This window comes from Aristolochia californica, unplaced genomic scaffold (genome assembly GCF_029961685.1).
Source record: "Aristolochia californica isolate CCGP_79_NKW_82.1479 unplaced genomic scaffold, dmAriCali1.0.hap1 SCAF_4, whole genome shotgun sequence".
NCBI classification, from domain to species: domain Eukaryota; kingdom Viridiplantae; phylum Streptophyta; class Magnoliopsida; order Piperales; family Aristolochiaceae; genus Aristolochia; species Aristolochia californica.
In genome coordinates, this window is record NW_027182103.1 from 47,591,246 (window position 1) to 47,614,444 (window position 23,199).

The 23,199-nt window shown below is 39.1% G+C and overlaps 2 protein-coding genes and 2 pseudogenes across 2 annotated transcripts; 3 read left to right on the forward strand and 1 right to left on the reverse strand.

The window, feature by feature from the left end:
* Positions 1–861: 861 nt before the first annotated feature.
* Positions 862–11,128, reverse strand: LOC137962654 (protein PHR1-LIKE 3-like; annotated as a pseudogene).
* LOC137962061 (putative cyclin-A3-1) lies at positions 5,524–9,047 on the forward strand (annotated as a pseudogene).
* A 2,014-nt stretch (positions 11,129–13,142) lies between the features above and the next one.
* Positions 13,143–13,493, forward strand: LOC137963496 (putative lipid-transfer protein DIR1). Its single transcript, XM_068810611.1, has one exon. It carries the CDS (start codon positions 13,143–13,145, stop codon positions 13,491–13,493), a length of 351 nt encoding a protein of 116 aa, XP_068666712.1.
* Positions 13,494–15,245: 1,752 nt separating this feature from the next.
* LOC137963679 (BTB/POZ domain-containing protein At5g48800-like) lies at positions 15,246–22,441 on the forward strand. Its single transcript, XM_068810840.1, has 4 exons — positions 15,246–15,316; positions 19,478–19,544; positions 19,699–20,874; positions 21,543–22,441. Exons 1-4 carry the CDS (start codon positions 15,246–15,248, stop codon positions 22,065–22,067), a joined length of 1,839 nt encoding a protein of 612 aa, XP_068666941.1. The 3' UTR covers positions 22,068–22,441.
* Positions 22,442–23,199: the final 758 nt, after the last annotated feature.

Below are 23,199 nucleotides of genomic sequence, written 5' to 3' on the forward strand. Positions count from 1 at the left end.
ACTCGAGTGTTGACACTCTACCTTCTCGAACCTAAATTCAAAAGAAGTTAAACAAGAGTCAATTTCGGATACTTTTTTCTTACCTTTGTTTTGACCAATTTCCAACTTTGGTTTTAAGGAAATCACTTTGTTTTGAAACCAATTGTCATGCCGCTAGTTTGAGCAAAAAAAATAAAATAAACTCTTAGTCCTTCATCATGTACTTTAAGTGAAAAATACCTATTTATAGACCAATAAAAAATTCCCACCTAAACCATCTAGATAGGCCATCAACCTCAAATTTCAAATTTTGAACTCATCAATCAACTATCTAGATAACGCATGCCCAGATATCACGTATGGAGTATGAGTAACCGATCACTAACAAGCAAAGCAAAACTAGGTTGAATTTATGTCATTTTCTTAGTGGTTTACTGTGGCAGCTGCCATTACTTATTTCTATTGGTAGAACGCTGCCAAGACTTTATTTGAGCTATTAATAAGTGGCTGCCGGGCAGATGTGTGAAGGTGGGTTTGATTTAATTCTCTCTACTCTCAAATTTCTTCATGGGGTTGTTAAATTGTTTAAGTGTTTTCACCCAGGCAAGCTTTGAAGAGTTCATTCATTCTTTACAGTTCATGAAATCCATTACCACGAATTAGAATCCCATGTAGATAGTATTTGTGCAGCTACCACATTCTTCCATCGTAGGCAATCTAGTTATTATATAGTAACACTATTTATTGGCTAATTACAACAGCATTACTGTTCTTGAAAATATTAGGGTATCTCCCCCAAGTGTAAATGTTTTAAATAAAAGTTTTAGCCTTAATCATGAAGCTTAATACTATTAGGAAATCAACAACCAGAAGATTGCATAAGCATAAGCATAAGCATAAGCTTATTATATCAAACCTTATCACAGTCGCATTTTGAATGTCATAAAATATCCCTAGGGTTCCTTTCAATGTCATATAAGAATATATTTTTACCTTTTGTAGAGCAAATTTACACATACCATTCAACTGACACCAGCTTCTTGTGATCTAAGTCAAGTAGGTAACATGTATTAGATTAAAGGTGGAAGCCACTTCTCTATTACAGCTACAATGATTGTAAAGCTTCAGCCAAATAAAGACTGCATATCCCAAACTAACATGGGATCAAATTAGTTGAACCGATCCATCCCACAAGGAGTTCAGTAGTAAATTGAACTAAGTCAAATCAAAATGCTGCTCGTCATCCACTGCACTCCTTGTCGTGCATTGCTCTCCCCCAGCCAGATTCTGCATCACCAAAGACTGTTCTTGGCCTCTTCTTCAGTGTACTTTGCGAACCCACCATTGACACCCTTCCGGGGCTTTCGGTTAATGATGTCCAACAACTTTCCACAGCAGTCACCAACTTGGCCTGCAGGTCTACTCAGAGACTTGTCATCAAGACAAGCTGCAACTATGTCGGAAAGAGATGGCATTTTAACGCCATCAATTGGAACAGTCAGACAGTCGTTAGAAACCTTGATTGCAAGATCAGAAAGTTCTTGCCTTGCCGCCTCTAGGCCTGCTGACACCACAGTCTGATCTGTAAATGCTTTGCAGGCTTTCTCTAGTATAGATTGAAGGTACTTGCCTTGAGCTTCAATACGAATATTGAGATGCCGTTGAACCTGTAGTAGTAAAGGACTTCTATATTAGAGAACAAAGGAGGAAGAAACCGAACTTTGTAAGCCCTTAAAGTGTAGGAATTGGTATAGCAGAAGCACAGGGTACAAGAACTCTGATTTGTCATTGACATCCCTCTAAAAACCTTTCAGAGAGCAGGCTTCCAATCAATTGTTATAAGTCACCAACTGCATTATAAACAACATTTTGCATTTTGAAACTTTCTAATCTGTCTCTAGCGACTAGGTGATGGGGTTTCAGCTGTCTCACTCAAACTATCTAAGAAAAACTTTAGAAGCACAACTATCAAAGAAGAGAAAACTGACTTCCAGCTGTTCATGAAGTCTTCTCTGAACCTCCATCTGAACACGTAATGCCTCAGTCACCTGATACCCACTGTGCAATAAAACAAAAGGAAATTTAGAGACAACAAACAAGGTGTCCACAGAAAGGTGTATAGAGGGGAAAATATTTACTCATTCATGTCCTGAGTCATCATTCTTGATGATGAAGATGACAATGAACCTGTTGGCTGGTTTTCTGCAACACATGAAGCTGCAAAGCACAAATGCTTATATTGGCAAAAAGTGTATGGACAGTTGTACAACAACTAAGGCATGGATAATGCAAGTGAAGTACTGTTAGCAATCATCACACATTAGCCAATGAGTATTTATATTTTTCTCTTTGAAAAAAATAGTATATTTTTTGGATATTAAAAAGCAACTATCTGACAGCACAATTTTCAAGAAATAAAACTACAAGGATTTTAAAATCTTCGAAAGATTTTACCTTTTAACAACAATATTATACGGTCCCTTCATCCATAAATAGGTTTAAGCGGTAACTTACCAAAATTTTCAATAAAAAAAAGATATATTCAAGTCCTTTTCTATCTTTTGAAACTGGAGTAATCAGCCCTTACTGAATGTTGCTATCTACAGAGCATACAAAACGAGGTTTTCACTCACAAATTTGATAAAAGAGAAGAAATGCACTAGACATGAAAAGAGCTTCTGTGTTTTATCCATAGAAGAAAGCTGCATCATACCAGGGACAATAACTGGTATAACAACAACAGAGTACAGTTTCACTATGAAATGCAGGTTTCAGTATGTATGTAAGAGGCTTACCATCTTTGGAGTTTTCAGCAAATTCTTTGCATGACTGCTTTCCCAATCTGTATTTCTGCAAAAAGTGTCAGTTGGTTTTGATTAAGAATTTGGTTCCATGGATTTGTTGACCATTTAACTTAATATCCTAAACTGCTACTACCATTTAAACTAATATCCTAAACTGCTATTGGAGGAAATGATCACACTAGAGGCATCATTAAATGCAGAAGGGTCGGTAGATAAATCCAAAATGTGCCCCATCATCTACAACTGGTATTTCAATATTTTCACTTAATCATGAACAAAATGCATTCAACCATTACAAATGTTGCACACATGGAAAAGCTGGATCTTATTACATATAGGTATATAGAAAACCAGTGATCCTTTAGAGCTCCCCTTTCTTTTGAGGACCAAACGATTGCATACAGAAATTGAAGAAAGCTTGAGATCTTAAAACGTTCATGGTATTGTGGTTTTTTGAAGTCTAGAAGCAATACCTGTCCCCCAACACTAACCTGACAGTGCAGCTTACACTTTTAATAAATGCTACATCAAAATACACAAAGAAACTTGAAAACACCCATGAGACTTAATCTGGGACCTTGCATTAAGAGTCATAATGCGGCTATTCAGACAATTACACAATCCACCTTTGCTTTACAAGCATCATCCGTTTACTAAATTCTACCTGATTATTCAATGTGCTCTTCTGTTCAGCTCATGCATGACCCATCACCTTTAGGCAATGATTAATTTCTATAATAATGCACTTACTACTACTTTTGATCAGGTTTTGAATTAAGGAGGTTGAATATAACTACATGCGCTAGTTGAAGTAACTATGCTGGTTTTAGGCTTATTTTACAAGTGGTCAACATCGAGTTAGTAGTCAGACGAGTCTTTATAGCACTAGACTTCAACAACACTTTCCCTCCAACCTCTTGACTTGCACCCAGTGTTTTGATGACTTTCAAGCTTGTAGTGTAGCAAATGATTGTTTTCATGGTCAATGTCGAATTTCATTTCTCAGTTAAAAATAAAGGGGCTGGAATCCAGTGGTCAAAGCAGTTAACATGCCACTAACCTCGCAGGAGCTAGTTCACACAGTGGGGAAGCTAAATCAGCATGGAATGTTCAAATTCACATAAAAACAGATCAAGGAGTCTGAGAATTAAGGAAGATAGAACACATAAAGACCTGATTGACCTACGCAATCAGTAATCAGTCAAGGGGGTCACAAGGTCAAATTCCCCAACTTGAGCTTTCTCTACAGAACCTGTGAAGACTCAATCAACTACCATGCTGCAAAATTTCCAGATTCTGGATCAGGAAAATGTATTATCGTACGTGCAGCAAGTTTCCTCAACAGTTCTGACAACATAGAATAGGCCTATATTGATTTTCTCGTATCACATAAAACATTTTTTCATTTTTATTGGTTATGATCTAGAGCTTATTACTAGTCACTGAACGGCTGTTAGGGTTGAAAAGTCGAATTTATGCAAGTTTTACAGAAGTTTTGGTTGACAAAAGCAATTAGTAAGTTGAAAGGTTTTAAATGTGCAGACCACTGTTTCAATTTATATTTCTAGTGGATTTGTGAAACTAACCCCATCTTAGAGAATAGCACTTACACTTTTCATTTTTTTAGTAATTTTATCGGTTGTTTTCTAGTTTAAGTGCAAGCTAAACAGAATTGTTTCCACATCCTCTTAATTCTTGAAATTGAATTTGTGATTTTCATCAGGAATGATTTGATCTTGGTAATTCAGTTTGACAACTCACTTTAACAATTCAGAATGCTCAATCTTCTACACTCGGTTCTCAGTCTCACTCTTGCACGCTATTATCTCTATAGTGAAGTTTACTAGAGTTATATTTTCTTCTTTCATTTAACAACTTCTATATTAAGCATGACGTTTTTAGCACACCCAAGTATCTAATGAAAGTTTCAGTTATGCTGCCTTTTATATGCACCTAAAGCCTCCCGAGGAAGGTGAGTCAGAAACAAACCTGAAGATGGCTTTTTAAGTGATAAAGAGTAAGGCCCTTGACACCCATAGTTCTCATGATGGTCTTTGGTGTCGCTTCTGCAGGTTAGAGACGGGAAATTAAACTCCAGGAGCAGGTATTGAAGATAAAAAACCAATCATCAGTTCTGTTAAAACACTAATACATATTGTTCAAAATTTTAATAAAAAAACAATATAGAAATTCACGATCTCAAAATTTGAGTAGCTTGAAATCGTTAAATACTTGGGCACAAATTCTTGAACATGAATAATATATACTAACTATAATAGATGGTCATGTTTACAAGATAGAAGCCATGGATTCCAAGAACACCGAAAAAGACTAGGAAGTACAACAATAGAAACTCCTTTAACCAGAATGCTGTCACACACAACACACAAATGGGGATCACAATTATTTTTCTCAAAAGGGTCACACGTAAGAAATACTATTCATCTTTCAATAGCTTAAGTTGTACAACTGACAAGTTTGTCAAGTGTTTGCCATGAAAGGAATTCATATCTACATGCTTTAGAAATCCGTACTCACTCGAAGACTACTTTTGCTTTTTTTTTTATTGATAAGAGTTTCATTACCAATTGCAAAATAAAATCAATTACAACGAAGTGTTTTTACACCTGCCAACATGAGAAGCATCTGAAGGGGTGCTTAGGGGAAGTGTGCTCAGTGAATTGGATGTCAACCCTAACCTTTGCTCAATCTTTACAGGACAACACACTGACAGAAGAACATGACTGAGAAAGAGAAATACAGCAGGCACTGTCGTTTATCTCCTTCAAACATGTGCCAAGACTGAAAAGAAGGGTACATTTTGTTTCACAACAGCCAAAAACCAACTTATGGTTGGCCTCAATCAGTAAGGAACCTGTAGAAGTTGAAGATTGTGTTGTAGAAGAGAGAGACAGAGAGAAGAAGAGAAGTTTTGCGAAAGCTGCTCAAGAAACTGCAGCAGCCATTAGGGGTCAAAGTCAAGTTCTACCTCTCTTTTATTGACTCACTTAAAAATACTACATGAATGGACTAAAATAATCCTCATCCCTAAACACCTCATAACTCAATAATTACATATTAGATATCGCTAAAAACAGTACCAACCTAAATTAGAAAAAGCCTAAAGACATCTGACCCAGGAGGGGTACAACATATAGAGTAAAAACAACATATAGAGTCAAATCTTTCTCAAAAATAAAAACTATATATAGAGTAAAATGATCATAATGCTCCTGGACACATATTTCAACAGAATCCAAGAGCTTTTCTTTGAAGATTTTGACAGCTGTTAGGAAAGCTTTGGTCTCCGCTTCATAGGAATCAATACGACCTAGCTAGGTAACCAGAATAAGAAATGGGAATAATGCTCTAAAGGCACCACCACAAGCAAGCAGCCGGGCCCAAGTTTCTTCTACAACTTCCATATTCGGTCGAGCTCAATCTGGGAGAAGACCATAAGTGAATAGTGGGGGGATCGTGGGACAACGAAACTATGAATTATAACACTAAAAAAAAATCTTAAACAAAGAGAGGATAGAGTGTGTCATCTTTTTTATCACAGTCCAAATTGATCTATTCTTTGGTTTTTCTCCTTCCTATTTACACTTTAGCAGTTTTGCTCACCCTCTTATGAAAATTGTTACTTAGACATTGAACAGAACAGTGAAAGGGCACTCTAGAGGACCAGACAGTTCGTACTGACTATTTTTATTTCTCATGCCTACAATTGTATGCCAGATGTTAAAGGTTGACAGAATTCCAGCATCAAAACAAAACATTATTGCAGACTACATGAAATTCTTATTGTTGAGATCTCAACTCATCTGTTGTGCAACATCAAACAGTAGGCGCCGCTGCAGAGAACCATTTTCCAGAAATTTCATAAACTATTGAGGTATACTGCACATAGGTAGCCAAAAAAAACAACCACTGGCAATCTTATAGGCAGCAATTCAAAAGAGAGAATAACAAGGATGAACACTCTTCTATAGGACAATCCAAGAAAGAGATAGGTGTACATATGTTGTCACAGACAAATTTGACAGAAAACGTCTTGTTCTCTCAAATCAAAAGCCAGGCCTGAGCTCCAAGCCTTTAACAATTGGAGAAAATATTGAATGAAGAAAATAAGTCCGTGATTACATAAGAACTTGAGTATATCACAAAAGAGTAGAGTATAGAGTTTTTATAGTCTAGCCGCTAGAGAATAACTGCATCCACAGTCATTCCAGGTAATATACTGTGCTTGATATATGTCGTTCACATGCTCCCTGCCATTCTTCCTCCGAATGGCACCATTTTAATTTGCTGAGGTCAAGTAGAATTAACAATAACTTCAAAGTAGCTCAAAGAACTCAAGATATGCTTCAAGCCTTCACTAGTATTTTCCAAGATTTACCTATTTTGTCATAATATGAGAATGATATAAGTTATCCTAAGAGTGTTGCCTATATTTTGCTAAAATCAAACCCAGTCTTGGCACTAGAATACTCCTTGCAGCGCTAAACAAAATAGTCATTCCATTGGTAATAACAAGCCCTTCCAGCGACATCACAAGTTCTAACTGAGACCAACCACTAGTTCAACATTCAATTGCTAAAATCAAGAAAATATCTTTCTAGACAGATCATTGAAATGGTAAACAGAATCACAAGCACTTCACAGCTGAAACCAAGTATACCCATTTTCCTAAAAAAATAAAATAAAGAAACACGGTCAATGAAAACTCTGTTCAAACTAGTTGTTGGCGTGAGTTCCTCAAGAGGAGGACTTCTGCCTCTAGAGCGGTCTTCCAGATCCGTAAAAACAGAGGAAGAAGTCCTTAGAGGTATCCGAGCAATTAGAATAAATAACTGTAATTTAGTGTATAAATACTTATGTAAATCGATAAAATTATTGGAATAAAGAAGAAAGATTTTACCCAAAGTCAACATGGTATCAAAGCAGGAATAACCCGTTCAGTGACGACTGCAGGAGAAAAACTCCTGCATTCGATGATGACTTAGGGAGAAAATTCAAGTTTTTTCTCCCTGTGTTGTCTTTCCTGCTGTGGACCCGATTTTGGAATTCAAACCTGAATCACCTCCAAAACATCTCTAATTCTGCATTCAAGAATCCAACCACTCCTCCCGCATTGGCACCTCCACCGCGATCAAATCACATGCTCAAGCGAGAACTGCCTCCGCCTCACACCTGTGGCAAAGAAGTGAGTGGCTGCAGCCGCCATGGTTGGCACAGGAGAAAGGTCCACCTTCAAAGCCCTTCAGCCGGCGACCAAGGAACGCGTCGTGCTGGGCGAGTTGTCCAACGTCTCCAATGTGGGGTCTCGTCTAGCTTCGGGTACGGAGAAGCCTGAAACCAGATCGAGGAAGAAGGATAAGAAGCCAGAAGCTGCAGTGGACATCGATGCCAAGACTAAAGAGCCGTAGACGTGCGGGCCTTATGCATCTGCAATCTATGAGTATCTTCGCTCAATGGAGGAGGAGAAGATAAGGCCTTTGCCCAATTTCATTGAAGCGGCACAAAATGATGTAATGACAAATATGAGGGGGGTTTTGGTGGATTGGTTAGTTGACATCGTTGAGGAATATAAGCTAGTTCTAGATACTCTTTATCTTACAGTCTCGTATGTTGATCGCTACCTCTCTATGCATGCCATCAATCGGTAGAAGCTCCAATTGCTTGTTGTCACTTGCATGGTTATCGCTTCAAAATATGAAGAGATTAGTGCACCACATGTGGAAGACTTCTGCTATATTACGGATAATACTGACGCAAAAAGAAGTTGTTCAGATGGAAACTTTTGTGCTCAAGTCACTCAACTTTGAAATGGTGAATCCTACTATAAAGACATTTCTAAGGAGGTTCACAATGGCAGCCCAAGAAAACTCCAAGTCAACAAATTTGCAACTGGAGTTACTGAGTTATTACTTAGCAGAGTTGAGCTTAGTAGATTATGGTTGTGCAAAGTTCCTACCATCTGTCATAGCTGCTTCAGTCAAATTTGTTTCAAACTTTACAGTTAATCCAAAGATGCATCCCTGGAATGCTAGTCTTCAATGTCATACGGGTTATAAACCATCAAAGCTAAAGGATTGCATCCTTGCTAAACATGATTTGCAACTAAATAAAAAGGGTTGCACTTTGGAGGCAATCAAGGGGAAATACAAGCAGCACAAGTTCAAGTGTGTTTCATCATTGCCATCACTATCAGAGATTCCTCAAAAATATTTTGAAGGCATCAAACTGTAGTCACTGGTTGGAGTTAGGTAGCTTTAACATGGAGCTAGACCTCTGGGCCAACTGACGCGTCTCGCCCGCGAACCGCTCCTGGATCTTGTTACCTAGCGCGGTGGGCCGAGATGTTGAATAGATCTCTCGTTCCATGCTGTTCAAAAACCAGCGTCGCAGGGACGACGATGGTCGAATTAATTCCGCTTCCTAACTTTGGGCGGAATTAATTTCAAAGACCAGAGACTCGGACCGGACCGGATTCAGACCTGACTTGAACCAGACAAGACTCGACCTAGACCAGATTTGGACCAGACTCGACTCAGACCAAACTAGATCAAACAAGACTTGACTCGGACTAGACCGGATCAGACCAGACTCGACCTGGACTCACTCAAACCAGACCAGACAAGACTCGACTCGAACTAGACCAGATCAGACCAGACTCGACCCGGATCAGATTCGGACCGGACTCGACTCAAACCAAGACTCAACCTCAACCAGACTCAGACCTATCCTAGGTTGTCGAGATGTATATCTCAAGCAAAAACAAGTTGGGGTATTTGAACTCCTTCAATCTCCTCTACTCGTGGTCGAGTTGACCACGAGAATAATTGAAGCTTTGAGCAAAGCTTCGGCCCTGACCCAGACCACCGACATTACTACTGCGTACGTTGATGGCAATGACACCTCCCAAATGTATGATCTCCAGTCACATGTGATGAAAAAATCTACAATATTCTCGAGGGCCTTTGGCGTGAAATAGACTTCCATAGACCTAAACCATATCCTGCCATGGAGAAAAACCTTTGAAGCCAAAATAATTTGATTTCAGTTCGCAAACAAACTTACTAGAGCAGTATGCAGCAAGAACTTCTACAACTCACTTGGCAAGTTGGGCATATGAGATCTATACGCACCAACTTGAAGGGGACTGATGGCGTGAGATCCTCGAGAGGAGGACTTCTTCCTCTGGAGTGGTCTTCCAGATCCGTAAAAACAGAGGAAGAAGTCCTCAAAGGTATCCGAGAAATTAGGATAAATAACTGTAATTTAGTGTATAAATACTGATGTAAATCCATGAAATTATTGGAATAAAAAAGAAAGATTTTACCGAAAGTCTACTCTAGTTACTCATGGAGAAATGTCAATTTGCCGACGAGTCAACAATCAAAAGAGACTGAAGAAAAGAATATGTTTACCGCCGACAAAAAAAAGCACACCAGAAAATTTTTAAAAATTGAAGACAGAAAACCAAATCAATAAGCTAAAGAACTCACTGTCAGGCCCTCCAAGCTGCGTCACCGCATCGACGAACCTCTCGTGAAGTTCCGCAGTCCATCTGAGCCGCGGCTTAGGATCAGTAGTGAGAACCAGACAAGCATCCACCGAAAGATTCGTCCCGTCGAGAGATCCCGGCAAGTCCTCATGCCCTATACCACCATTTCCCAATGGAAGTATAGTAGAGTACATTCCTCTCTCAGCAAGACTTCTACAGCTTCGGCAGAGCAGATAAACCCAGAAACAAAGAAGCCGAGACAGGACTCGGCGACCGAGACCCGAGCTCCAGAAAATCAGCCGGAGCTCTCCGATGTCATGGCGGAAGAAATCCCCTGCATGAAGAGAAAGCGACGGGTGTTTTGGTTTCAATTCTTAATCAATTATTCAATATTTTAGGGAAAAAATCAGGCTGGCATTTGGCCTGTGTGCTTCTGTTGGATGAGGAAAGGGGACAGCTCCGGTCCAGTTGAAGGCAGAGCTCAGGTCGAAAATAAGAAAAAATAAAGAATTGATACACAGGCCACGCACAGAAGAAACAAGACTTGAGCACAAAAGAAAAACAACCAAGAGGGGAAGAGGGGAAGAACCCAATCTCACCGTGTGGCCAAAAAGAGTGTTCATTGTTTGGGGGCATGCCGCGGGACCCATCTATGTGAACTTACACCAACGTGGTACTCTACTACAGTTTTAGCCTCTGCAGTTTTTTATTTAACAGGAGACTGGAGCAGAGAGTACTACCACATGAGTGTTGCCATTAATTTATTCGAGTACCTGAAGCCTGTGACATGATTGGACATGGATGGCGACCTCAGTGGTCTCCGGCTGCCATGGCCGTGACTTGCAAGCTTTAACGTCTTTTTAATCCGCCCAAAGTACAGAAACGAAAGCAGAGGCGTGTAGGGTTCTTATCAATGGAGATAACGGTCGGTGAGGCGTTGAATTTGGGTGAGGGCAAATGCTGAATGCGCCAAGAATGGGGTGGCAAAAGAAAACGGCGCACATGTTCATCCTCTTCCAGAGTGGAAATTTGTTAAATTGGTTGTCTCGTCTTTTAATAGTCAATAATGGAGACTTCCAAACTACCATCTCACACTGGGTGGTGACTTTAATGGAGTTACTTGGGACAGATATTTGATTTGGTTGTCTCCTTGGCCAAATCATTCAAAGGGTTTGTGCACTCTTCCGTGGCCTCTTAGGAGTCCTCAAACAAGGGACTAGATTCTGGAGGGTGTTCGATCTGTTCACTGTTCCTCCTCTTATTCTCATGCCGACTTTGATTCTAATTGCTTGATTGGGAATATTACGCCCACGAAGAAAGAACATTTTGTTACTCTCTATCATTTTTGGATTGTGGTGTGTAGCAACTTTCCACGGGAAATATGCAGCAACTTTTCTTGCTTATCGGAAAGAATTCGAAGAAAAGAGATAGCCACCGAGAACGGAAGTCATCGCCTGGTGGTGGGCTGGATATGATCGTTTTGGTTGTCAATATCTGAGTGTTAGTAATGTCCAGTTTTGTTCAAAAAATCTTATACCTAAAGTTACTCAAAATTATTTTAATTGTGGAGGGGAAGTGACGCCCTCGCCCAAAAGCAAAGCAAGAGAGTGAATTGTTGCCTCTGTCAAAAATTGATTATTAGTTTAATGGACTTTCGTATTTCTAAGGCTAATTATTATATCTAGTGAAAAAAAGAAGAGTAAGAAACAAATTGTTATCTTTGATCAATTATCTCGTGTTCATACTTTTTAGTGTATTTTCTCATTGTATCTCATTTTTAATTTTGTTTTGAACAAAAAGAATAAGTTGGAATTTTTTTCCATCCCTCATTATCAACACAATCACCAAAAAAATTAGATCAAATTAAAAAAAAAACATTTTTTCTATATTTTTATTATAAATTTTGTGTGTGAAAATCATCCTTATTGAGTTTTAAAAAATTTTATGAACACAAAAACTTTAATTGTACAAATCTCACCGTCAGCATCGTAATGTACAAACTACAAAACCCGTATCATTCATCAAAGCCGCCAAGATGCTGATATCAACGATGCGGCATCTGCAGTCACAGTATCAGTATAAAAATCAACGCAGACTATAAAATCTCCGCTAAGCTTAATCCGCAGAGATGGTATGCACAACGATCTATTCTCGCTTTGGACGTTCGAATAGATTGAGATCAAACTCCATGAAAGATCCCGTGTCCTTAAATATGGAGTTCGGAAGTCGAGTTATGTTCATTCGTCCTGAAACGATGAAACCAACCGACAATCGACACGTTCTCCTGGATTTCTGCACATGGCTTCTCACTTCTGCAAGCTTTAATGCAGCTGTACCTTCAACATCTGTAGCTACACGCCTACATTACTCTATGCCCTCTCTCTCGTCTTTATCTCCGAATCTTGCTATTTGAGCATGAGCCTGATTGTTTCCGAAAGAATGCGTTTCTGATCATGCTCATTATTTGTCTCGGCCGGAGGACGACGATAGAGACAGAAGATATAGCAGGACCGATCAGGGTACCGGAAGGGTTGGCTCCCAGAATTCATTACGGTCGCGAATGCACTGGTTTGAGGAGAAAACCATTGGCCCAATGGCCCACAATTCTATTCAAATTCCTCCTGGTTTCTGCGACCTCCTTTATTGCACGCCACCCGACGAAACTGCTCTGAGAAAAGAAACAATTAAATCAAATGAGCCTGGTCACATCACCAATGCTCACCCGTGAACCTCATCTCTCTCCCCACATGAAGCCAAAGATCTGTGCTCACGGGACCCTTCGTTCTTCACTCTTCAGGGGCCACGAATTATCTACTATGTATTAGCTGAACCTCTATATAAGTCTGTTAATGGCTAAGCTCGTCAGAAGTCTTTTCAAAGAGAGTGAGGAGATGGAGAAGATGATGAAGGTGGCAGCGGTGGTCATGCTTCTTGTAGTGGTGATCGGGGGTGAGGTTGTGAGATCCAATGCAGATGGCTTCTGTGATATTACTCAGGAGGGTCTGTACGCATGCAAACCGAGCGTTTCTGGACCGAAGCCGGTCACACCCTCGGAGGCGTGTTGCAAGGCTTTGAAAGGTGCCAACATGCCTTGCCTTTGCTCTTATAAGAACAAGAACATTCTCCAGATTTTCGGAATTGACCCTAAACTGGCCATGGATCTGCCCGCCAAGTGCCACCTCCCGCCCCCACCCTGCTAAAGTAAATTTCTTCCACTCGAACCTTCTTTTTCTGGGTTTCTGCGGACTCTAAACATGCATGCACGACTCTTTCCTACAATTCCATCTCCTGATCTTTAACGATGTTACTGTGTATTTGTCTTGTTTGTTTCGCACAGGGACTTCTCACTTATGGGGCGAAATGACTGCAGATCGCCTGGAGTAGTTCGTGTTTTGCCTTTGTTGTTGTTTCCTGTAGTAGTTGTTGGTGTTTCGTGCTAAGATGTTTTACTTGGTAACAGGCGAGCTGTACTGTGCACTGAAAATCTTTCTTGATCCCTACTGATTGTCCAGTTTTAATGCACGTTTGAGGTCGTTTTTCACTTCTCAAGAGTCTTGCATTCTTTTTCAAAGATGATGCTTGAAGAGACCAAGGCATTAAGACCAGAAAAAAAGAAAAAAATCGAAAAAATATTGAAAATGGGGTGGAGTGGGAGCCTCGCCGGAACGATTTGGCCTGTCAATTATCCATATCGAATATCAAGGTTTACTAGTCGGAAGCTCGTTAATCAGTCCATTAACGGGGACTCCTACAGTGTGTATAGACGAGCAAGACACGGTGATCAATCATTATCCTTAATTATACGTAATTATGACAATTTATAAGAAATGATGAAGCAAATAGTGGATGTAAACATCATTTTTACGTATTTCCGATTGCTAAATGTTACCAAATGACTGTATTTTTTTAATCGTATCTTTCTTGAAAATTATTAAAAAGCAAATTATTTTCTTATTTCGTTCTTTATGGAATAAAATAAACAATATTTACTATAAATAAAATGCTATCCAAAAAATTCAATTAATCATTTTTATTTACTTTAGTTCATTTAAGCATTTAAAATTGTATTTAATGAGTTAATTTATATTTTATATTATTTTTATTTCATGTAAAATTTTTATTTTTTGCCATTTTTAATAATAATATTATTATGATTATAACGATGTGTAAATAGCATTATAGTAAATAATGTGACTTCTAAATAAAGAAAATGAAAATCGCGCAGCCACGAATCCTTTGGGAGTCGTCGTGCTCCTTCCCATAATTCACTATCACTGGTTTTTCGCTTTGGCGTCTGAGCTACGGGAGGGGACAGGCAATGCCGGGCGCCTTCGCTGTTACCATTCCGCAGATGTCCTGTTATGAGTCCCTTCAAATATCTGGGACGAAGGGGTAACGAGAGACTTTCGATGCTGCGCTCCTCTTTTCCTTTCCGCCCTTCACTTTCTTTTCCATCTGTGTTAACACTGAACCGTTGCTCACTCCGAGTAAGAAAAAGTAACGGAAAAGGGTGTGACACCGTCTTTTGACTATTGTAAAGAAAATTCGGCGTGGGCTTCTGAAATCTACCCTCATCATATGCCATGATACTTCATCCAGGTGAAAGTTGAAAAAAAGTCGGGAAAAGTTCTAAAACACCTGGGACGATATCATCTTCGACTACTATTGGCGGGTCCCATTCCCGCAATGCGGAACCGAAATTCCTCCTTCCTGCCGGAATTCCTTCTCGTGGTCAATCCTGTTCCCGTCGTTTTCGTCACTTTGTTTTACACTTAATTACAATTCTTCACTTTGCCGGTCCGGCATTGCCATACTCAGTGCTTTTCACCTGACCCACCAACTTTGGACCATTTGCACGTCGCCTGTTTGACGAAAATGTTCACTGGCTTTCTCTTTTCATTCTCTTATGCTCAGTTCTTTAGCCTTCACTACCCGGATCCTGGAGACTCGAAATGGATAGAAACGACAAGATGCAGACCCACTTTTCGCTTCCCAAATGCACCAAGCAGCGATACAACGAATGGTCAGTTTTCTTCTTGGTTGTCTTTCTTCATCTTTGTTGTTTTCTCCAATGATTTCCCTTTCTTCTTATCGATCAAAATTGTTTTCGACTTGAAGAGTTTTGTATCCTTGACTTGCGTGCACTCGACTGCATGGATGGTTGGTTTTTACACTTTCGAGCTTCATTTGATGGAAGAAAGAGTGTGACCGAGTAGATTCGTGAGGTAGTTGATTGATGGTGATTGAGCCTTCCTCATATCGAATCCATGGAACATTACACTTTATGAGCTTGTTTAGCCAGGAAATTCTTGCCTTCCAGTTGGAAGAAAACGAAAGGTAAGATTAGCAGATTAGGGAGGAGCTCGATGTTTGTTGGTCATTTGTAACCTACTCGTTACGGTGTTGAGATGGTACGGACGGCCGTGGGCTGGCGGAAGGGTCAAATTGTTGAATTTTGTAATGAACTGAGGTTTTGAAAAAAGAAAATCAATTCCTCAGCTCTAAAGAGAAGGAGAGCTGATAACTTTCAGAAGGAAAGATTCAATAAAAAATGTTCGGATGGTTAGAATGAAGAGGAGATATGTATGGGTGTCTCTTTTGCTATATAATGGACATATAAACAACGATCCGGATAAGTATTCTTTAATAGAAAACAAACAAATGATCGCTTCCGCAAATGTATGTTCCATGATATGCACTTCAAATCTGCGAAACTTTTAAAGGTCCGTACCTTTGGATCTCATGAGACCTTCGTCATTTGATTACAGCTTAAACTTCCACGGTGTATCTATTGGTTAAACTTAAGTTTTAGGCTTTCTTCAGTTTATCTTTCCTCTGGTCGGTTTCTGATAACTTTAACTGCTCTGAAGAAGATTAATATCCCCTGGTGTACTTATTTCTTCTTTTGGGTTTCTGGCATTTGTCATGAGCATTGACGTGGCTTCCTCTACAGCTCATTGACCCAAAAAGGACAGCTATTTTTGTCTGGATCTTGGATTCCGTTAGTAAAATCCTACATCTAGAAGAGCATGGGAAAACTGGTCAAGCCCCAATCTAGGTCTATGGCCTATGTTTTAGCCTTTTCTTTTTTCCAAATGTTTTTTGACTTAATCTAAGGGTTCCTGCTTCAAATTCTAGTCAAAATGAAGTGCAAATTCTGAACATAAGTTGAATTAGAATAGATACATACTGTGTTTCTTGACAAATATAAGTTTTGTTAATAGAGATCTACAAAGAAGATCTGAAAGGTGGCAATTTTTCATTAGAGCAAAATTGCTATGATTAATAAAAGTTGCTTCAAGTCTTTGAAGAAGTTCTTATGACTTGAGGGCCTATAAAGTTCAAAAGAACTCTTGGGTATTCTCTTTCAGGTTTTACTGAAATGGTGAAATTTCCCAAATCTTGGGAGTTCTTGTTTTTTTTTTGGAGATTTTGAATCTTGTAGAAGATTACTTGATTTGAGGGTGGCTTGATTCTTTTTTATGCAAAGGACCAGATTGGTGACTGTGAAGATCCTGAAATGGCTTTCTTGTTGCTATGTTTAAGATTCATGATCTTTGAAGTGGTTTTTAGTCACCTTGAGTGGTTCCGAGAAAATTATGTTTACAGAACATGCTTTATCATGTTGAAGAGAGACCTAATCCTCTTGCCTTAGGAACTCTACAGAGAGGAATTGCAAGGATTACATATGCAAGTTACTGAAAGCAGAAGGCTGCTTTTATATGTGAGACTTCAAATTTTGTCAGGCTAAGGAAATTACAGGAACACTCATCTATGCTTGGGAGGTTCACATGTAAAATACTTGGTTGACATGATTTACTAGTTACATGAATCTGTGATTTTGTCAATAAATGAATACCGAAAAATCATTGCCCCCATTCTGTTTATACCTGTTTAGACCTCTAATAATGATGAACAATACAGAGAGCCATCAAAAGCTGATAAATGTGTGCCTTCTACTATTATTGTTTTATAATGTTCAGCTCCATTCCCTGGTCAGACCTGAACCCAAGATCTTACACTAGAAAACCAGCTCATGTGTCCACTGAGCCAAAAACCTAACCCACAGGTTTGCTTCTATTTTGAATTCTAATCTCTTCATTTGCTCTAAGAAGGACTTGATTAGCATGATCTGATTACCATGCAACTTCAACGAAATTAAAAGACCTAGTGGGATGAAAGAACAGGTTGAGGAACTGAGTGTCCACAGTTGGGACAATTTGGTAAAGATGAGTTCTGAAAAGCAAAGGTAAGTTTAATAGCATATTGAAGTCACAAAGAATTATATAAATGTATTTGCATTACGTAAAACCACCTAAAAGCATAGAAAACTGTTCTATATGTATACAAGTTATTTAATGTCCTAAAGAAATTACACCTCATGAAGAAATTGACAAATATGAAAATATCTGATAAAAAAATTGATGTGTCTTTATAACATTCCTAGAACTTGAATTTATATTGTAAAGATTGAAAAGGCCTCATAAAAATGTCAGCGTGTAGATAGGAAAATGTCTTTGGATCATAAATAAGGAGTTGGAGCTACCTCAATACCCTTAACTTGCATGGGTTTGTGCAGATCTTATACCGTTACTGTATGAGTGTGACCAGGTACCTTTTTAGACAACCCTATTTAGGTATATGGGTAAATTGTCATTTTCCATACCTTAAACATTACTCTTTATGCTCTTTTAACTATCCTGTGGATGCATATGAGAAAGGATATCAAGTAACTCAGAAAGAGTATCACACTTTTTAGTTGTTTCAAGGCATTCAATTAGTGGTGGCTATCACTTTGGAAGCAAAATATGGGTAGAGTGAAGGCTCCTTGTTATCCATAACATTGTGGTGGCATGACTTAACCAGGGAAAACATTTCCATGATAATCCTTTCACCAAAGAATCCCTAAATGTAGGTATATGAGCCAAGTTTTTGCTACATTATGAATGAGAGAAATACCATAATTTAACAAAGCTGGTCTCTTATGATGTTGTGGGTGTAATTGGGTGAAGATCGCTAGATCATCCTCATTATGAAGTAAAGGATTGGACCTCAAGCTGTTGATTCTTGCCCTTCTCCAAATCGTCTGGTAGATCAATAGGTCTGTGTCATAAGGGAGGACCATTCTTCTTTGTTTTAGTTGTCAATTGTTCTTCATATGCTATGTTGTCCAGGTTTCTTCTTGCATATCCTTCTTTTCATTTGATGTATATGGGACAGAGATGGTGACCTTTTATCCTTTATAATGAGACTGATTCTCCTTTTAGTGGTGGGATTATAGAATACAACTGAGCTTTTACGTTCTGGGGATAATATTTATGGACAGGGGACCTAAGTACTACCTTGCTGAAAGATCTTTTTGCATTGGCATCGATGAGTGCATTTAAGATTGAGAATCTTTTCCTTTTAATGAAATTAAACTTGAGGATCCTGCCTGGCGATTTTTTTCCCTGTAATGTAAATCACCTGAAAGGATTGCCATGAGTCAGCTGCAAAATGAATTGAAGGAACCAAAATGTGGTGAGAGAATACCAAAAAGTTTGAAGTGGTTATTCCATTTCTATTTCCATCAGTAAAGAATTGATGGCTTAGGAAACCAATAGCTTCATGCTAGAACTGGTGAAGTTGATATTTGTTTCAATGCACCTGTGCAATTTTGAAGATTTTGCTAATGGCACCCAAATCTAAAGCTTGAGGCATCTGCACTTAATTGTTTGGTTATCCTTCTCTCTCTCTCTCTCTCTCTCTCTCACACACACACACACACAGAGAGAGAGAGAGAGAGAGAGAACAAATATGATGCTAAAAGGGGAAAACTCCTTGAATGGACTCAGTTCAATTTATTGTGTCATCTTTCTTGTTTCTAATGTCACATATCCCTACACACACACACACACAGAGAGAACAAATATGATGCTAAAAGGGGAAAACTCCTTGAATGGACTCAGTTCAATTTATTGTGTCATCTTTCTTGTTTCTAATGTCACATATCCCTACACACACACACACACACACACACACACAGAACAAATATGATGCTAAAAGGGGAAAACTCCTTGACTGGACTCAGTTCAATTTATTGTGTCATCTTTCTTGTTTCTAATGTCACATATCCCTTTGTCACTGTTTTAACTTAACATAGTTAGTGTCTTCCTGATATTAACTGGCTAATGAATTATTTCAGGATTTTTTCTGATGTTCCAAGTGATATCACCATAGAAGTGTGCGGGGGAAACTTTGCATTGCATAAGGTAAACTCCTACTTCATTGCCTTTGAAGTTGGTTCTGACCCTATTTGTCTGTAACATTCTTTTCTCAGTCCTTTTTTTTTTGTCGTATTCATTATAATTGTCCAACTTATATGACTGAGTTTATGACATTCTAATTAAAGATTTTTATATGCAGTTTCCTCTAGTTGCCAGAAGTGGAAGAATTAGAAAACTAGCAGCAGAGCTGAGGGATTCTGATGTCTCAAAAGTAGAGCTTTTTAGTTTACCTGGAGGTGCTGAGGCATTTGAGTTGGCTGCAAAATTCTGTTATGGCATTAACTTTGAGATCACATCTTCAAATGTTGCACAACTCTGTTGTGTAGCTGAGTATCTTGAAATGACAGAAGAGTACTCAAAAGATAATCTCTTTTCCCGTGCTGAAGCTTACCTTGACAGTATTGTCTGCAAGAACCTTGAGATGTGTGTGGAAGTTCTACAACAATGTGAGAACCTTCTTCCACTTGCGGAGGAACTCAACATTGTTAGCAGATGCACTGAAGCAATAGCTACGAAGGCTTGCACAGAACAGATAGCTTCTAGTTTTTCTCGCTTAGAATACAGCAGCTCAGGAAGACTCCACATGAACAAGCCTGCAAAATGCGAGGAAGACTGGTGGATAGAAGATCTCTCTGTTCTACGGATAGATTTGTATCAGATGATTATTTCAGCCATGAGGTGCCGTGGGGTTCGTCCAGAAAGTATTGGGGCATCACTCGTGCATTATGCTCAGAAGGTTTTGACGAAGAAACCAAGTCTATGGAGTGCTGCACCAAATCAGACAAAAGTTGAGATAGTTGGGGCCATTCCACATGAGCAGAAAGTTGTAGTCGAGACGATTGCTGGCCTGCTTCCAGTTGAAAAGCTTACTGTGCCTGTTAGTTTTCTTTTTGGGCTTTTGCGGACTGCAATTATGTATGATTGTAGTATTGCTTGTCGACTTGATCTTGAGAGGCGAATTGCAGCCCACTTAGAAATGGCTTCTCTTGATGATATCTTGATTCCCTCCTTCCGACATTCAGGAGATACACTCTTTGATGTGGACACTGTTCATAGGATATTGGTTAATTTCTCTCAGCATGATGATGGCGAAGATGATATGGATGATGGTTCTGGTTATGAATCTGATGAGCCCCACTCCCCGTCTCAGACTGCCTTGATCAAAGTTGCCAAATTAGTGGATAATTACCTGGCAGAGATTGCACCAGATGCCAACCTCAAACTGTCCAAGTTCATGGTGATTGCCGAGATTTTGCCTAGTCATGCACGTTTGACAGATGATGGACTATATCGAGCCATTGATATATACCTCAAGGTATGCTTTACATATCTAGCGTCAATGCCTTGTCTATTAAAGTCAATCTTTTCTTTGTTGAGTTGTAATTCATTGCCTCTGTTTGGATCAATTATACTTGTCTTTTTGGTATCAGGACATTTACAATTTGATCTGATATTATATCCTGGGGTCTTCTTGTTTAAAGTGGCTATGAGACAGTTTAATCCAACAATATGGGTACTAATTCCGGAGAAATTATTGCACTCCACTTGAAGCTCATTAGTTATGGGCTCTGGAGCCCAAGCAACCTGATTATCAGTTTTGCTGGGTTTAATAGCACATCCATTTATAGCTCATATGCTTCTCGTAGTAATATAATACCAGAACATGCCGTCATTGGTGGCCTGTTGTACATTCCTACAAAATGACTATTCAACTCTTGTGATATTGGATTTGCTTAATGTGCCTTGTGCTGTGATCTGCCATGGTCCAAACCTGCATATAGATGTTCGATTGGATAATATTTCAAGATGAAGAAAAAAAGAAACTATTCCATCTTATAAACCTCTGAGGCAAAGTGGCAGAATAGAATGAAAATCTGTTTTAAATTTATTTTTCTGATATGTTTGTTTGGGTGGCTGGAGTTGGTTTATGTTGGGGCAAGTCTATGTACCATTGTCATCTATATTTATGTCCATCTATATCAGGCTCACCAGGGATTATCAGATACAGAGAGAAAGAAACTGTGCAAACTCATTGACTTTCAAAAGCTCTCCCAGGAAGCTGGGGCTCATGCAGCACAAAATGAACGACTCCCTATACAGGCAATTGTCCAAGTTCTATATTTTGAGCAAGTGAGACTCCGAAATGCTCTATGCTGTTCTTCTTCCTACCCAGATGAAGAGCCAAAATTTGTATCCTATCAGTCTAGAAGGATCAGCAGTGGTGCTCTTAGTGCAGCCATGTCTCCCCGTGATAACTATGCATCTCTGAGGCGAGAAAATCGAGAGCTCAAACTGGAACTTGCAAGGATGCGGATGAGACTAAATGATTTAGAGAAGGAACATGTGTGCATGAAACAAGATCTCCAGAAATCTTCTTCTTACAACTTGATGAGTTCATTTACAAAAAGGATTGGAAAGATGAGCCTTTTTGGTCTCAGTTATTCACGTGGATCGACATCTCCCTCTAAGCGTTCTCAGAAAACAGATTTCTCCAAAGTGTTATCATAAGGCAGGTACAGATTTATGTCGTGCAAGTTTATTTGCAAATGTGCACTGATGTTTATAATGACAAACACTGAAGTATGTTTGTCGAATTTTAGATAGAATCATGTCTATAATCTGGTAGCTTTGCAAGTAGCTCGGAACCTTTTGTGGGATTGGATTAGTCGTGGTCTGGTAGTGCCCATTATGTTTCTGGCTTGCATGTGGCTAAAGATTTTGAAGGGATTGGCTGGTATGACAATTGATGAATTGAAGCCAAGACAAACAGGATACTAATCTTTTCTCTTTCAAATGTATATGTCACAGTTTGCTACACTCTTATACCTTGTAATTTTTAGGAAACTTGTTATAAATTTGATCTGACCAAGTGTGATTTTGACTTCCGGTTGTTCTTTCACAGCTTTGAAAACATTTGCTCATGGCCTGAGAGTTTGAAACAATGACTTTTGCGTTATAATATGTTGGTTTTGACTGCAGGATGCAAACATATTTTTGAGCTATGTAATTTCCAGTATTTCTTGGCCGCCGGCAGAAGACTAAAAGACAATTTGCAGTTTGCTGCGTGCAAGTAATGAAACTGGAATTTAGCAAATACTCGTCAATTCATTGTATGTCATTCCTTTAGACAAGAAACATAAAACCAAACTCTTTAGTTGTGTCATTGGAGGAACATAAAACGACAAAAAAAAAAAAAAATCGTTTTCCGATAGAAAATATTCTTGTTGATTAGTTTAAGAACCAAGATTAGCTTCTTTTGTCGCTGTTGCAGTTTTTCTGGTCCACGCAGTTGGTTCAGACCGAACCGGCCCGCTTATTCTCCTCGGCAAGCCGCATTTTCTCGCTTGGTAGGGCTGGCGTTGCCCAATCGACCACGTTTACTACACGTGACAAAAAACAGTCTAATTAAAGTGCGCACTTGCTCTTTTGTCAGTTCGCTCCGCCCAGCGCGCATCTTATCTCTTCTCTGAGGCCCACTAGTGTTAACGACGTTCACCGATAATGTGGGCCACGTGGGTGATCCGTTCTTCTCGAAGATTCTACGTAAGGACAATTTTGGAATACATAAATAGTAACTCATCAAATAACGCAGTAAATAAGCATCCAGAACAAATCCAGCCGCAGACATGAAATCGATGGT